Consider the following 16,931-nt stretch of genomic DNA (forward strand, 5'->3'; position numbering starts at 1 on the left):
AGCAGATAGTGTGAATTAAGTGTTGAAACTAAATAAATGCCCATTGTATATTATGCAAATCCAATTAAGTAACATTCTATTTTTTTTTTAAGACTAACACTAATCACAATATCAGGCCATAGACTTACATGTATTAAACTGCTGCCTTTGTGTTACACTTATGAGTTTCAAGGGAAAAATCAGGTTTAGGCACAAATACATGTGCAGAGTTGAATTTCACCAGATATCTGAACATGCACTGCAGAAACAGACACCAAAATTAACTGACGCCTGAAACTTCTATACTTGAATGTCTTGCTCTGCCTGTTATGATATAAATAAATATTAATTGCAATCAATCAACATTTGAAGGAAGTTTATATTGGTACACAGCAAATAGAAAGAATTATTATGGGATGGTCGGAGGTATGCACTTTCATGGTCAAAACAGTTAAGTGTTTATGAATTACAAGCGGCTCGTGGAGTAATTTAAAGAGGCCTCTTTAGATTGCTGAACAGAGAGCAGGAACTCTACAGATAAGTATTTTAAAATGTCACTAATAATTATATTGATGAAAATATATGTATTGTCAAGGAACACTATTAACATATTTCAGTGGTTTGATAAATTATGTTTGTGTTCAATGTCTCCTTACAAATATTACAGTGTATTTGTTACAACTTAACCGCTTTGCTGCGGCTGAAACTCCCCTGCGGTCCTGAGGACTGACGAATTTGACGCGTGCGCAATTTGGACGGCCCCCGCCGTCCTCCGCACATGCCCACCTCGACATCAGACGGCTGGGGGCCGTCCGATGGACGGGGGCCGTCCGGCGCACGGAAGAAGTTAATGTGTTTTCAAAAGCAAAAAATCAACAGAACTGATTTTACAGCAAAATAAAAATGTATGATAAATATATATTTTTCAATTAGCAAGAGTACACTTGCGAAAATATTCAATTTGAGGATAATTAATTTTGAAGGTAATGTTTGCTTAGTCTGGAAAAGTAAAATATACAATGGGAAATACAAGATTAGCTACATAATCATTACTTGTTTGATTCCACTCATTTGAATTGATCATGTGCTTAGGCTTTTACAAACACTATCCTGGCTTGATATATTACTAAATTTATATTAAAGTGTACTTTCTGACATAGCTTTTAACTCATCAGGGTTCTTGACCGTTCTTCTCTGTTTCACAAATGAAGCAAGGTTTAAATATTTTTGTAACAGTCCACTCCGTTTTCTGACACCAAAATACATGCCCATATATTTATTCTTCTAGCAGTGGCATGGATATGAAAGTTGATTCACCAAAATGGTTAGGAAAGTGCAAGTGACATCATGAATCCTTTGACCACCTTAGATGTCACCAGTAATCACCCTAAAAATATTTTTATTTATTTATTTATAACGTTTTGTATAGCGCGAACTTGATCCCAAAGGATATGGCATGAAAGTGGGTGTAAATAAAGAAAAACTATTTGTTTAAGCTCCCACGCTAGCTTGTGTGGCCTGTGAAGAAATAGAATGCATCACAAGTACATATCGGATACAATTAACCAAACAACCTCAATCGTGTCTTAACAAGCACTGAAATCCCTGGCACCCATATGCTCAGTGTGGGAGATAAATTGCAACCTTTCCTCTAAAACAAGGCTATTGCTGATCTTGTGAACCACTCACACACAGACTCACATATCCACACAGGCACTCGCACACCCACATACACACCCAAGCAACCACCTGTACAGTCACTCACATAACACTGAGAGACCCACACAACCAATTACACACCCACTCACAGACTCACACAGCCAGTCACACAAGCACTGGCACACCCACCACACACAAACACACATGCACGTACACACCCACACAACCACTCACACACCCACTAGCACACCCAAGTTACAGGGACATTAAAGTTAGGAAACAGCTTTAGAAAACCCATAGAAATTCACAGAAAAAAAATCAAAGGTTACAGGGACGTTATAGTCGGGAAACAGCATTAAACCGTAGAAATTCACCAAAAAGCCCAAAGGTTACAGGGACATTATAGTTAGGAAATAGAATTAAAAAAACTTAGAAATTCACTGAAAAAACAAAGGTTACAGTGACATTACAGTTAGATTCATATTTCAAACACATAAATATAGAAATTCAGCAGTTATAGTAATACTTGTCTCAATAAACTATAACTTACGCCCTCGTCAAGCAATGTTACCCCACATATTGATGAGAAACTGTGCATGGCGGACTCGCGGGGTAAAATTACCTTAGGGTACGGATATATATATATATCCGAATTTGAAATGATACACATTTTCTACCACATTAACATTGTGTGTAAAGGGAACTTAGGAAACCAAACCCAGATAATTCTGCACAGTGGACGTTTATAACTTAAGGACTATTGGCACCCAAAAAAATCTACAGTAAAAAAACATTGTCAGCACCCCCTCAAACCACCACCAGGCAGAAGAAAAAATATTTAAATGCGTTCTTATAATTCAGCTTTGAGGGGTGCACAATATAGACTGAATGCCTGAAAATAATTGATACCAAACCAACACAAGCTTTCCTTATGCAAGAGAGGGGGATACAAAATGGGTAACAGTGTAATATGTTTCAATGTTGCTATCAAGGAGTTCTGATGAAATCATAACCCGCGAGGCTGAAGGCCAAATGGTTTGCAAATGTCTCCAGAACAACGAGCGGGCAATATTGGACCATACTGCACAGCTACTAGTTATATCTTGTAGTGTTAGTAGGTAGTTAGAAGAACAGTTTTTTTTAAAAGGGTAGTTAACAATGGGTACTTGTCGGACTTAATATGTTCAGGGTTACCCTTCATGATCAAACAGTTGATAAAGCAATGGTGAAGGAAATAGATCTGTGTGATTCTTTCCTTCATTATTTACCATAAAATGATGGTTTTATTGCATTGGTCACGTAATTTGCTTATTTTACAAAATATATGCTTCTAGCTCCAACATGAAAATAATATTGCCACAGAATGTGCCACATAATTAGCAATTTTGCCACGTAATTTAGATAACCTTGCTTCATGATTTGGTAAGCCATGTCATATAATCCTAGTAGCCCTGACAATAGTAAAATGCTGCAGAGTGGTTTGGAGGCTATATATATAAAATCCCTATTTCACAGGGATCTTTGAAATATGTTGCATATTCCACCGTCCCCTGTGAAATATATGTTTAATATCGCTGCATTGTTTGCAGTAAAAGAAGTAAACCAGTAATAAATATATGTGTGTGTGTATATATATATATATATGTGTGTATATATATTTATATATATATATATATATATATATATATATATATATATAGAGAGAGAGAGATTATACACAAAAAACATATGATGACAGATAGCGAATATACAAGTAGTTATACAAATATACACACATTGTGGTCTGACAGTAAGATCTACTAAATTATGAAGTTTTAATGTGATGACAACAACAGTTCTGGGAGTCACACTGTTGATAAAATAAAGGGCAAAAGGAATGATCTTGGTAAAAGTCCAGCTTAGCATAGGAATGTCATCTTTCGTGCATGTGAGGGAAACAAGCAGTGTTACAAGTGAAAACCAGGGGATGCTGCATCGGAGAATGGGTCAAAAGCTGCACTTGCCAACATCTCTGCAGCATGGACTTCTCATCATACTGGAGCAGAATATTTCCACCATAGGTATTAGAAGCTCCGCTGTAACACTCCACAGCCTCTGGACAATCCCATTACATATTTAACTGAACGAGCAGCTTCTTTAATTGCAAAGTGCCCAACAAGTTGATTTTAAAGAAATTCACTCAATGAACTCCGTGTCTTTTCTCTACCAAAAGATCCCCATTTGACATACAAAGAGTGGTCATTCACACACTGCCTATTGGCTAAACAGGCGGTTGCCCAGCCAGCAAACACTTCTAAAAGGCTACTAGAAGTGCTTGAGCGCCAGCTAACTAATAGGCTTTGTGCATGCGAGATTAGAATAGTGTCAGACTTGGACTACCTGTGCTTCGACCATAACAAGCATGTCTTATCAGTCTACCAATGTCTTTCACACTATGCCTTACCTGCCAGAGCTTAGCATGGGAGTGACATCACAGTAGTATTGCAAAGCACATTTTACTATGTAGAGCCAAACGTGACAGATTCAACCCCAGTATTTCCGAATTACAGCCTAAAAGAAGCATTGCCAATCTTCTCTATACACCAGGAGACACTTATTCACATTTGAGTTTTAAAAAAAAAGACTGTACATATTTTAAGAAGTGCAATCTGATAACTAGTATTTATGTGAATGCCTGTCCTAGGCTGCGATATTAAAAGATAGTGGTATGTTCTTCCATACTCGTTCACTGAATACGGATATTTTACATGTATGTGCTTGCCATGTCATTTAGTGCATTGCCACCATCAGCAGTGACTCCAGAGAAAGCTCCACCTCCCCCTTCATCGCCTCGCTGGATGGACGCAGGAAGACTCACGAGCTGTTGTTAATCCAAGCCGTCACCTATGACTATTTTATCTTATTAGCGGACTTAAAGTCATATCAGACTCAAACCTTCCCATACTCATTGATTTCTACACAGTAAAAAAAAGGGAACCTTTTCAAAAATGGCTACCACTAGGCCAACAACACATGGCGAAGAATGGCACTGAGATTTTCTTGCGAGACTTTAAAATCCAAAGCAATGTCTATCCACCTCCAGCACACATACACAAGGTCAGTAGACCCTATCATCTATGTCTGCTGTCAAATCGCTTTGAAAACAAAGATGTGAGGTTACTCAAACGGATAAGAGGAGAATCAAGTACTAATTGGTGAGTGTGTCACAAATGATCCGACAGCAGGAATTACCCGTTTCAATAGATATATTTAAATGGTGTGTCTAGTTTTTTTCTGAGGGCAATCGGATTCAACCTGCTTGAAAAGGTTAAACCTTCATTTCAACAATTAAGACACCACGTCATCCAGAGGGAGGGCATCGTTTATCACAGACAACAAAGGACAATATGGTTTCAACGTACAAAGCACGATTTTGAGACCCGTTTATTCATTCACTGCTCATGGCAAGAATATGGTCACATGAGCCTATTATTTATATTGATTTCTGGAGCTCAGAACTCTCGGGTTATGGCAAACTAGAAAAAGTCTCCATCAATTCTGCCATGTTTTTTAGAATTTAAATATAAGTTCAGACCACATTTTTTGCAGATGATGTGGCGGGAGATGGATTATGTTACCCGTTTCAAACTCAAGGAACCTTCCATGTACAACGCAATTCACAGTTAGCATTGTAGGACACTTAGCATGTAAGCGACTCGGTTCCTAACCAGGTGTTAATTCATTTACCAAATGTAACCAACATTAATGGTTGAGTATTACTCAGGAAAGGGATTAATTAAGTATATACCAAGTAACTAGGATATGTTTAACACAGGGTGTATCCACTGCACGTAGGTTCATAACACAATCAGTGTAAAGCCGGTCAGAAACGCAGTGCAGTAGAAGGAATAGTGGGTTTTAAACAGGTAGCAGAAAGTGCATCAAGGTTGCTATAGCAACACAGTATAGGGGTATGCCACAGGATTATACTTCAAGTGCTTTGTGCGGAAGAAGCTTAAAAGTGAAGTCTATTCAGAGCTCAAACAGCCTGACGAACTGAGTAGCGGGGCAGACATGCCGACTGACAGACGTTGGGGCTGTGAAAGAAGGTGCCTGTAAGGGAGAAACAGAGAGCTGACAAGAGTTGAGGCTACTCTGGATGTGATGACTAATTCCAACCTTTTAAAGTGCCGAGTTCTAGCAAAGGAAAATCCAAGCACTTCTGAGGAACGTTTCAATGGCAATTTCAACATTGTGCATTTTCAAGTTGCCTACAATTGTCAACAGTCTCACACCTGGAAGCACTGTCAAGCTGGACCAGTCTAAGTTACCTCACATGTTGAAATATTTGATTTTGGACACAAATCCTCAAGTCTCACTGCGTTAGACACTTTGAGTGCTCCAGAAATGTTGACTGTATTTGAGACTAGACTGATTCAAAGGTGGATGGGTTGAGCATTTGTCTATTTGTGGATAGGTAATGGGGGACACGCCTGTACCTGGATCATGTATAGAGCACCCTCGATGTCCCTGGTACTTAGCAAAGCACTTTGATCTTATTGAGACACAAGGAGCAGCTTGGGTAGAAGGCCAAGGAGCTAAACCATTAACTCGGGTTGATGGAAGAACAGCACTGAGGAGTTTCCTGGGAATCATACAGAGGTTGGTAACTGTGCTGAGTAATCTTGCCACATTATTACAGGATGGAGTTCGAGCGAGCACATTACGGATGACATTTACACACCACTTAACCAGTACATTAAACAAAGAAAGCATAGTCAGCAATGATCAGCAACGTCCTGTTTAGCCCGGGGCTTCCGATGTGAAAATGAGCATTTCTACAGGCAAACTAGTATTCATAGTTAACCGCTGACCAATGTGGCCTTGTCACCGACAGATGTACAATTTTGAGATAATGTGAACTGCGCCGGATGGTATAATTCCGCCTCCGGTGTGTATGCTCTGCCTCTTGTTATTTGCCATTTTTAATTAAATAGAGGGGAAAAGGCAGGGCAACTATCCATTACACATCTCTGCACAGCTACGCACCTGATGGGGGTCTGGACATCAACTTGCACACTTCTAACTGGAGGCTGGGCTGACTGTGCAATCTGTATTCTGCACAGCCATTTCATAGCCTGTGCAACTAGTGTTTCAACTTCACTTCTGTAAACTTACAAAGATATCTGAGAACACCCTCTTGCCCCGCATTCAAATACATATTTACAGATTGAAATTGTTTTATCGCACAGCTCTCCGTGCAGGAACAGCCTCCATAGAATCCACTTCTAAATTCTCTGTTTGCAATCTGTTTTCGCCGATTCTTTGCTTTTGCTTGCAGGATGTATGGTCTCCATTTTTGAACGGGGTGCCACTGGTATAATATATATTTTTATGATGTATTGCTATCAAACAAGGTACCAACTTAGATTTTTTTAAACTCACAGTACATTTTCTATTCATTATGCTTGTCCGTTTAAAATCAAATCTGAAAGAATAAATATAGATTTCTGCCCTCTGGCTCAGAGAAATGTTGCCTGCAACACTTCTAGCTACAGCAGACCATGGCTGGGGGCTGGATACATGCCTTTGGTTTCCCCCCAGACATACAGGCCAAGATCTCACGGAGCGTGCGCTAGCAAGCCATTGGAGATGTGGTGCTTGTCATGGGTGCTTTCTGCCAGAAACAAGAGTACCTAGACTATTTTTCAAGGAGATGTTGTATGACTGAGCAACATGAGTTTCTTCAGAGATAATTTACAGTGTCTTTTGATAGATCTGCACTGGACAGGCCTGTTAAAACCTGTTTGAAATAGTACAAATATGGTTTACAATGCAAATATTGCCCCCCACAAAACTCATTGTATTGTACTTAAAAGTCTAAATCAATCACAAACCTTAATAAATATGTACATTCTGATAGTCTCTTGCTCAAAAGTCTTTCCTGCAAAAAAATATTTGTAGAGCCTCTTGGAAGTCGCACTGGAATCAGACCATCATCTTTAAGGGCAGAAAAACGCTTCCGCATTGACCCATCTATGTTCTGACAGGTGCTGAACAGAAGGGCCTTTTAGTTCAATGTTTGTTTTCTTCCTGCTCCTGGCAGTGGTTTTACCTCTCATTTAAAATGTGTAAACTGATAAAAAATTCATAGTGCTTTGCTTATATTTCTTCAGTCTCCAGACTTTCCAACCAGCTTCCAATCGCAGTGAGATCTGGCGGCATCAGCTTTACAGTTTTTTATTTGCCTGTCTCGCCATTAATGATTCACAACTTCTTGCCTTGACCGATCAAAGTCTGCTGAACGATGGTTACAGCAAAGCTGATTTTGCAGCATTTAAAAAAGTTCACTTTTTACATGACATAACAGTACTAGATGAGGTCTGGGAATGATTTCAAGTGTAAATATTCAGCACCAACCACAACAAGAACCTTGAATTGCATCAGACGAGAAGTCGCCAGCCGAAGATTGAAATGCTCATGGAGGCAGAAGTGCTTTTTTAAAGCAAGTTCAATGTACAACATAAGAACCTAAAATCAAGAAGTTTAAAGATCCGGCTGTCCAAATGTCTTACGACATTCCATGACCCCAGTACTCGGTGGACGGTCACAGTTGTGTGTAAACTTCGCCTGATTCGATGTGAGACGGTCATATGCCAATTTGTACTCTTTGTCAAAAACATCTGTAAAAGGTGAAAAAAGCAAAAGTCATTGACGTTTCCTAGGGACCAGAATCTAGTCGAGCTCTTCCATGAGCGACAAACACTTCCACACAAGTACAATCACACATTGACCTGGTTTCTTCTTCAGGACCTCTTCTTTCTTTCTAGCTTAACACGCTGACTGTGTCCTCTCCAGTCTACTTCTCATTCATAAGGCATCTGGTCAATGAATCACATTGCTACCTAAAATCCCCAAACGTGGATGCTAGATCAGCAACGTATAATAAGGATACATTTATGTTGAAGGGAGGTTGCAAGCACTGCCTAGATCTGTTTTCAGCCCAGATGTCCTAGCAGCCTTTTGGGTAATTCTTTTGGCATGAACAGACAGCAGACTTGTGTTTGGTAGGCATGCTCAGTTTACGTTATTTACACTGAGAGAAATGGACATATTTTATTGCAGTCTGATTGCATTTATATAGCACTCACTAACCCCAATGAGGCATTAAATTAATTTATGGTGAGTAGCATGTTACTCCAGAACCTAAGATTAGTGGTTTTCGATTAGTGAAGTAGGTGTTGGTTCTCAGAAGACAACTAGGCCTGGGTGGTAAATTCCCTTCCGCACACGGAATGTAGGTAATTTCGCGTTCCACAGAGAAGGTGGAATTGCCAAAAATTCCACGACCCGCGGCTTCGTGGATTTTTTTGCGTGTTTGCGCTTTCGAAATGCGTGTTTCCGAGATATTTCTCCGCGAGCACGCAAACAGCGTTCACGAACAGGAAAATGCATCGCGAACGGGCGGAACAAGCAATTCCGCGTGTTTGTGGAACTTTTGCGTGCTCGCTGAGATTTTTTACCATTTCGCTGAGCTTTGCGTAGCGCGACTACGCAAATTCTGCCCACCCCTAAAGACAACCCTGTCACATTATCCTAGCTTGTAGTGGAAGAAGAAGGAGGAGTCCGAGTTCATCAGTAGCATGAGTGGGGAGTTTAAATTACTTTAAGCAAATGATTGGTGGGGTGAACAGACAATATAGAGGAAGCTCTCACTGAGGAGGAGGATCTCAACAATTGTTGGGGTGGGTAGTATGTTGGCTCAGGTACATAATTGGTGGGGTAAAGGGATACAGTAGAAGAAGCTTAGAAGATAAGTAGATTGCGGGCAGTTTGTGAGAACGGAGGCGTTATATGCTATGTGTCGAGGCACAGCAATTCACATAAATACATACAGAAGTAAGCCAGAGGTCATACAGTTTTGTGTCTCTACAATGCTGGAAAGTACAATATTTTGTTAAGGTCACAGACATCTGGATGTGCATTACAGGGGGAGAATGCAACAGCCAAAGGAGGTGCACAGGTGGGCAGCAACCTGCAAAAAGGGGATATTTTAAGGCCATTATCTGTAAGTATTGTGTCTGGTACTGAAAGCCACACCTAGGAGCTACATTTGGGGTACTGTGCTAAGTTCTGAAGGCCTCGGGTAGAGATTAATACCCAAATATAATACACAGCTGAAACACATTAGTCACCGTTTCTTGGGTGTTACACTGAGACACAAATATGCATTACATGTAAAGATGCATGCTCAGAAAAAGGTGAACCATAGAAAACAGAATTACCTATGTCAATGTTTTCTCTCCCAAGAGCAACAAGTGACAGAAACAACATTTCTCTATACAAGCTCCTGCGGGAAGAAGAAAGAAATGATTACTTATTTTAAAAAAAAGAAATAATTATCAAACAATGATTGCAAAATTACCAATTCTCGGCACACAATCTTGGATTCTAGCAGTCTCTTACTCAATTTAAGGGCCTCATGAACTCAAAACCGTTTTCGATGCTATTCACATTTTACATTTGGTAATGATTAAAATGTCTCACCCTACTTACATGTATTGGAATGTTCAAACTTTAAAGTATTTCGATGCCCCTTTGCTGAGGTGAAGACAAAAATAGATCAATGCTTTCAGCATTTACGTACTGAATGATAATTGTTACTCTTCACAGGATCACAAATACTTTGGAAATAGTAGTCTGGGCCAGGAGTGATGGTTCTGTTTTCTTAGTGATTTTAAAACCAGTTGATCTCCTACAGAATACCTTTTTGCTTCTCTTGACTTTAATTATACAAAGAAAGCTCATCTCACCACCCATAAACCAGAAACCAATAAATATACATAATGTTGACATCACACAACAAGCTTTAAGCCCCTCTTTTTAGGTTTCGCCTGTCGAAAGCTGCGCAAGCAGCCTTTCGTGCAGGCGAAAACTAATGACTTACACTGTGTGACTTTGTTCCGCCCTCTCTTTCCATTGGCTAGCTCCATAAATGGAGGCTAGCCATTGGAAGAGAGATCTGCTCGTCATTCTGTGAGCAGATTCATGGGCGTTCCAGCGATTTTTTAGGCTTTTCGCTACGTCATGCGGCTGTGTTTTTTTTTTTTGGGGAGGTTTTTTTTTGGTCATTCCGCCGACCGCCGCCGGAAGAAGTTGTCCTTGGTGAGTGCTTGCTGTCCTGTCTTCCCCCTCCCCCCTTCCCGCTGTCCGTTACCGACCCCCTCCCGCTGTCCATGTGTGCCCGTTCCCACCCCCCCTCCCGCTGTCGGTGTGCCGTCCCCCCCCCGCTGTCCGTGTCTCCGACATTGTAAATGCTTGTTTTTGTTGTTGTTCAAAGGCCTGAAACGGCGGACGGGGGCAGCGGAGCTCAGAGGACTGTGAAGATAGCTGAGCTCGGGTTCATGTGTGTGCATGTGGTAACGGGTGCTGTCACGTGCCAGCATAGTAAAGAGAGCTGGGTTTCGTTCCTCAGTCACCCTCGCCGAAGTGAAAACCCTAATTTCCGGCTTCTATTCTTCGTTCCCGCTGCACTCTTTGCGGTATGTGTTTGGTTTTTCTTTTGTTCATAGGCCTGTAACGGCGGACGGGGCAGCAGATCTCAGGGGACTGTGAAGAGAGACGAGCTCGAGTTCATGTGTGTGCATGTGGTAATGGGTGCTGTCACGCGCCAACATAGTAAAGAGAGCTGCGTTTCGTTAGGAGGGAAAATGTGCGTGAACAGTATTGTTTGCAATAGGACTATTTCCATCTACAGCTCATCTGTCCTTGTGTTTAACTTAAACCTATCATACCTTTTGTCTGGCTCGAGAGCCCCGCCTCGAGAGTACTAGCCCCAGTTTCTCCCGCATTGCGTCCCCCTCATTCATGGTTTTCTGTCGTCCTCAGCCCATGAAGGGGCCATATGGGGATTGCCACGGCATTAACCCCTTCGACGCTAATGACAAAGCCAGCTCGTCATGGGTGTTACCTGCCCTGCGCTTATGACGAGCTGGCTTTGTCATGAATAATGGGGATCTTGATATTGCAGCACCCAGCGGGAAAACCCATAGCAGCCAAGGTGTTAAAGACACGGTGTGCTGTGGTCTTTCAGTGATTTTCGCCACACCAAAGCTGTGGATATACTCTACACCAGGGCTTTATGTGTGCCGGGTCCTGCCGAGGCTCAGCACAGCAGTTTTAAAGAGCAGGTGCCGAGACAGGTCCCGATCGGGCTCTTAATTTTTGCCCTCACCCTTAGAGTGAAAATAATATTAACTCTGCAGCAGTGCCACCCTTCATTGCCTTTGAGGTCACTTCAAAGAGACTCATTTTAGTTCTTTCACTGCCTCATCATTTCAGAAGGGAAGCGTTCTCAGTACTGTTTACAACGAAGCCATAGTTGATGCTTGTTTTATAAAACTAACAATCAGCGGCAACGCCAATAGTCCTGGTTTGTTATGTGTAATGTTACTTGTTGTATCTTGATATCTGCATGCAATGACCGAAACCGTAAAATATCAGTCCAGCGGCACATTATGCTAAGCACAGATTTTTAGTTTAGCAGTGTTTAAGCCACGCCTTTAATTCCATAGGCCACGCCCCTTTGAGACACTCCCCAGTTTTTCATCACACTTAAATCCCTGCTCTACATCTTGTATTCCGCAGGCCTCGTGCGGTAACCTAGTAAAAGGCCTTTATGCAAGGAAGGAAATGTCTGACCGGTGAAATACGCAAAAGGGTAGAGTTAGGTGAGAACCTCAGGGACCCATGCCTCAGCCTCTTCACCTGCTGCACAACCTAAAGAAACGCACCATATCGTAGTATGCACTACCTGAACCGCTTGCTGCCTCTGCTAGAGGAAAGAGTGGCCGCTAGTACGACTTTGCATCTCAATCCATGCTCCATTACCACACAAGCAATCCCCCTCCTTTTGGCATTTTAAAAATCTTTCTATCTTCTAGTGGACAAAACAACAAGGTGCCAAGAGTATAATGTTTTTGGTCTGGTCAAAGACATCTCTTTGTTTTACAGACCTTTTGTTACAAATTCACTAAAATGTAGATACGCACTTTAGCTCTGCCTCAGAGTAGTAATTCTCGCTTGGTTATTTTTGTGTGAACCACGTGTTAGCCTTTATTGACAGAAAAGCTACACGGATATTATGTTTGATGATTTCACTTTATATAAATGTGTTCTAAAAGGGTACTTTTACAATCAATAAAAATTTCATCAGAAACAAATGGATAAGAAATAAATGAATTGTTCTTAACATCCACTTGTGCTGTAGTCCATTATTGAATAAATGAGTCACAATGAATCTTGCACAACCTAAAACAATGATTCAATTGTCTAAGTTCTTTAAACTTGAAAGATATGAACACTAAGAGTCGACGTTTCGGCCTTGTAGTTGTTACACCCTTAAGGCCATCCTCAGGACAATTCAATCTTTAGAGAGTAGAGACCACCTGCATGTACTTTGGATCAACACAGTTCTCAAGGATTATGTTGAATTGGAGTTCCAAATGATCTTTTCTTGTAGAATATTTGAAAGGAAAAAAAAAAAGGATGTTGGGATCAGCGTAGTCTCGCGAGAGAGTTACTCTCTCGCGAGACTACGCAACGATCGAGACAAAAGGTGATTCGACAAGTTACAATTCGAACAAATACGCTGTGGAGACGCTGATAGAACACGCTGATCCCAACATCATAAGCCTTGAGAACTGTGTTGATCCAAAGTACATGCGGGGGTCTCTACTTTTTTGAGTTTTTTGGTGACTGTATCCTAATTCACAGGACAAATTATAACAAAAGCAGGAATAAATTCAGTTTAGTTGATCAGATACACAAAGAATTTATGCAATCAATCACCTGCGATTTAATTGTTGAACAAATTCCCTTGTTGGCATCTTTACTATATCATACTTTAGCCCAAGCTTGCAAGGGTTTATTGGGTCACCCACCTTTTATATAACTTTATTGACAGAGGTGTTGCTTGATTAGTAAGATTAGGGGGAGTGGGTGAGCTTCAGATTTCCCCATAATCACGCTGGCATATAATGTTAAAATATATTACATGATGGCAGGACTCAAAGAGGGGCATTAGGGGCAGTGGAAAGAGAGATGGATGCGGGTCGGTAGGGGGACTAAGTAAGGGGAAATAATATTTTGTAAAATAACCAAATCATTTTAGGGCTTTCAAAACTGAGATGAGAATTTGTGTTTTTGTCTGTGTATGCATGCAAAAATCCCAAGTGAAATCTGACAGACACCTCACCATAGCCGACTGAAAGCACCTGTACCAAACTGCTAGGGAGTGCTAGGGAGTGAAGAGTGACTGCAGAGTGCTAGGGAGTGCTAGGGAGTGCAGAGTGACTGCAGAATGCTAGGGAGTGCTAGGGAGTGCAGAGGTGCTAGGGAGTGCAGAGTGACTAGGGAGTGCTAGGGAGTGCAGAGTGCTAGGGAGTGCAGAGTGACTAGGGAGTGCAGAGTGACTAGGGAGTGCAGAGTGACTAGGGAGTGCTAGGGAGTGCAGAGTGAATGCAGAGATTAAGCTAATGGCAATGTAAATGACAATGCCATTTATTTATCTGTTTTCGAAACCAACACATAAATACAAATTTTGTCATTTACAATGCCAATAGCTCTAACTTTTCCAAAGGCGAAACCATTGCATAGTAAATGCTTGTTTATCTTCCATTTAGAATGAAGTAGAGGCCGATGTTGTCCCATTGCTACTGTTCTGTCTCTTCACAAGAAGTTCTTCTTGTCATAGATTGGCTGGGCCTTTCACTAGTGTTAGAGCACATGACAAACACAGCTTGCAGGAAGCTACTACGTCCAATAAGAGATTTACATTTTGGCGACTTGCATTGCAACACACCAGATTTCAGCTAAATACCCATTCCAAATAATTGCTGTTACTTACCAAGATCAGATAGGAGGTCATATCTTGTTTGACATCAACAAGCTACGCTGTAATGCAACATGTCTTTTCTAGAGCACCCCTGTAACATTACAACCATAGAAGGTACTGACCATAGTAAGCTGCTAACACACTGTCTTGTATGCAAAGTTCTGCTTTACCTCTGCCGTTTTAAATTCGGGGACTTGCTGAGAATCTCTAACATCTGAGTCACGGGCTGATGCACATCATTCATCTGTATGCAGTTCACCATGTTCTTCAAAAGGCCCTGGTTGAAGGCTTCTTCCTCTCTTTGAGGAAAATGAACAAGGGGGTACTTTGGGGCTACAACATAAAAAAAGAGATATATGTAAAATGCACAGAAACAAAATAGAATATGAAGACAACTCGATCAGTAGCACACACATCACATATGCAGCTAGACATCACCTCCAGTTGGGGTTGCCAAGAAATCCCACCCCTATGCAATGCTACCAGAGTTGATGCTACTGCTGCATTGAACTTACAGTTGAATCATCCCATCAAGCAGAAGGGTACTTTGTTGCTGACTTGCAGCTGTCAGTTATGTTTGTTTAATTTCAGTGTTTATGATTTGTTATTTTATTCTCAGGATTTTTGATAAATTACCATTTTGATGCTTGGTGCTGAGATGGATGCAAAGGATGTGTTACGGGATGAACTACTATGGTTAAAAAGTATCACTAAAAGTCAAGGACCTCAGCTCCTAACAGGGGTTAAAAATCTGGAGTTATTTTAACAAACCTTACATCCAGGAAATGTATCTGCATCGCAATGATCAGTCACTCATGACATATGGTTTTCCTGTGTCATACAACTCGTATGCATATGGCTAAAGAGACAATACAAGCGATGAGTGGCTGCTGTTTACATCCCAAAATCATGTCCTGATCATTTTTTACTTTCATTTCTAAAGACCTTATCTGAACTTACTTTGGGTGGAATGACACTAATGGAGACTTCAGTTTTGCTTGGGGTGACCTGTTTGATAGATCCAAAGAGGGCAGGCCTACCGAACTATTAGAATCAATATTGTGTGACCTGTGACAGAGATGTTTGGAGAGAACTAAACCAAGTTTCACAGTTGCATACCTTCACTTCGCTTGTCTCCAGGTAGGAGTAGAAGATTTATTATCTCTTAAAGAGTAATGCACTGGTGTCTGACTTTTAACTGTCAGACATTGGGCTTATTAGGATTTCTGACCATGCACAGGTTGGTCTCACTTCCCTTGGGCCCTTTATCTTGAAAGTAGAGGAAACTAAGGTTTCATCTGGTGACCCAGTCTTTGCAGAGGAAGCAAACACACAGATTAAAGAATATTTCCAGCTTGATGAGTGAATGGGTAAAGGTTCTCGAGACCAGTCTGGGATGTTCCTGAGCCAGTTCTTCTTAGAGGCAAGTTTCTTGATGTTTAACTTACATTTGCTTCAGATGTTTGACTTCAAAATTGGAATCTGAATTACATCACTTAGACCCAATTTAAAGGCGCCCAGGGTCCCTTAGAGCGTTAGGGAATATTTCAGCAATTAGGGACCAGCTACAATCCTAAAATAGCAGAGCTGAACTGGCCATTGTTCACCTTACCTAGAAATCCCATGAGGTAGATAATAGAACCAGGTCCCTTCTAACATATAGGATTAAGATTACAATTTGGGAAAATATATCCAAGAAATCATTCCCCGGCTGCCTGACACTTCCTAAAACAGGAGAAAGTGAAATTATTAGGAGAACTTTATGATGCATGTTACTTCACTTCCCCAACCCCTCCCAAACTCGATGTTACCTAATTGTGTGAAGTGCAGCTCTTTTGTCTTTTCAGCAGCAGAAAAGGGACTTTGGACTCAGATGCTGCCCAGGGTGTTGGTTTCACTTTTATCACAATTGAATACCAACCAAGATGCCATGTTGAATCAGTGCTTGCCAATTTTGTTTGCCTCAGCAGCAAACCCTAATGTTCCTGACGCACAGGAAAAAGTCTCCCTGCATGTCGGGAACATTTTTATTACATTAACTGGCCCCATCATGTCTGCCACAATGGTCCAGAGAAGGAAATATCAGAGGCAGACTTCCTACCCTAAACAGGGAAGGGCATGCAGAACTGTGATCTGGCAGATTTGTGGCTGATTGACTGCATGGTCTGGTGATCCTAAATGTGGAGACATATGAAGTCTGCTATTGAAGCATGGTAGCTTCTCCACCGCTAAACGGGGCTGGAGAACCAGAGTTTGGTTGAGAGGAGCAGGGTCCTCTGTAATTTACAGCCTCCGTGACGGAAAACTCCTAATCATCTCCAATCTGTGAGGCTGAAGTGTATTTAGACATCAGCATGTTGAAAGGTAACTAGGCTTTATGTCCAGGGGAGGGGGGTTTCATGGAGATTCTGCAGGTTTG

At 41.2% G+C, this 16,931-nt stretch overlaps 1 protein-coding gene across 3 annotated transcripts in view; it reads right to left on the bottom strand.

Moving 5' to 3' along the window:
- Positions 1-3,344: 3,344 nt before the first annotated feature.
- The window catches only part of DENND4A (DENN domain containing 4A), a 598,128-nt gene continuing 584,541 nt past the window's right edge, over positions 3,345-16,931 (bottom strand). For all 3 annotated transcript variants that reach the window (XM_086957985.1, XM_086957984.1, XM_086957983.1), the window contains 3 exons: positions 14,683-14,845; positions 9,903-9,967; positions 3,345-8,300 (listed from right to left, as the gene is read on the bottom strand). In XM_086957985.1, coding sequence (XP_086814111.1) covers positions 8,164-8,300; positions 9,903-9,967; positions 14,683-14,845 — 365 coding nt within the window. In that variant the 3' untranslated portion in view covers positions 3,345-8,163. The remainder of the gene's footprint in view (positions 8,301-9,902; positions 9,968-14,682; positions 14,846-16,931) is intronic.

The sequence above is a fragment of the Lissotriton vulgaris genome, chromosome 2_1 (genome assembly GCF_964263255.1).
Source record: "Lissotriton vulgaris chromosome 2_1, aLisVul1.2, whole genome shotgun sequence".
NCBI classification, from domain to species: domain Eukaryota; kingdom Metazoa; phylum Chordata; class Amphibia; order Caudata; family Salamandridae; genus Lissotriton; species Lissotriton vulgaris.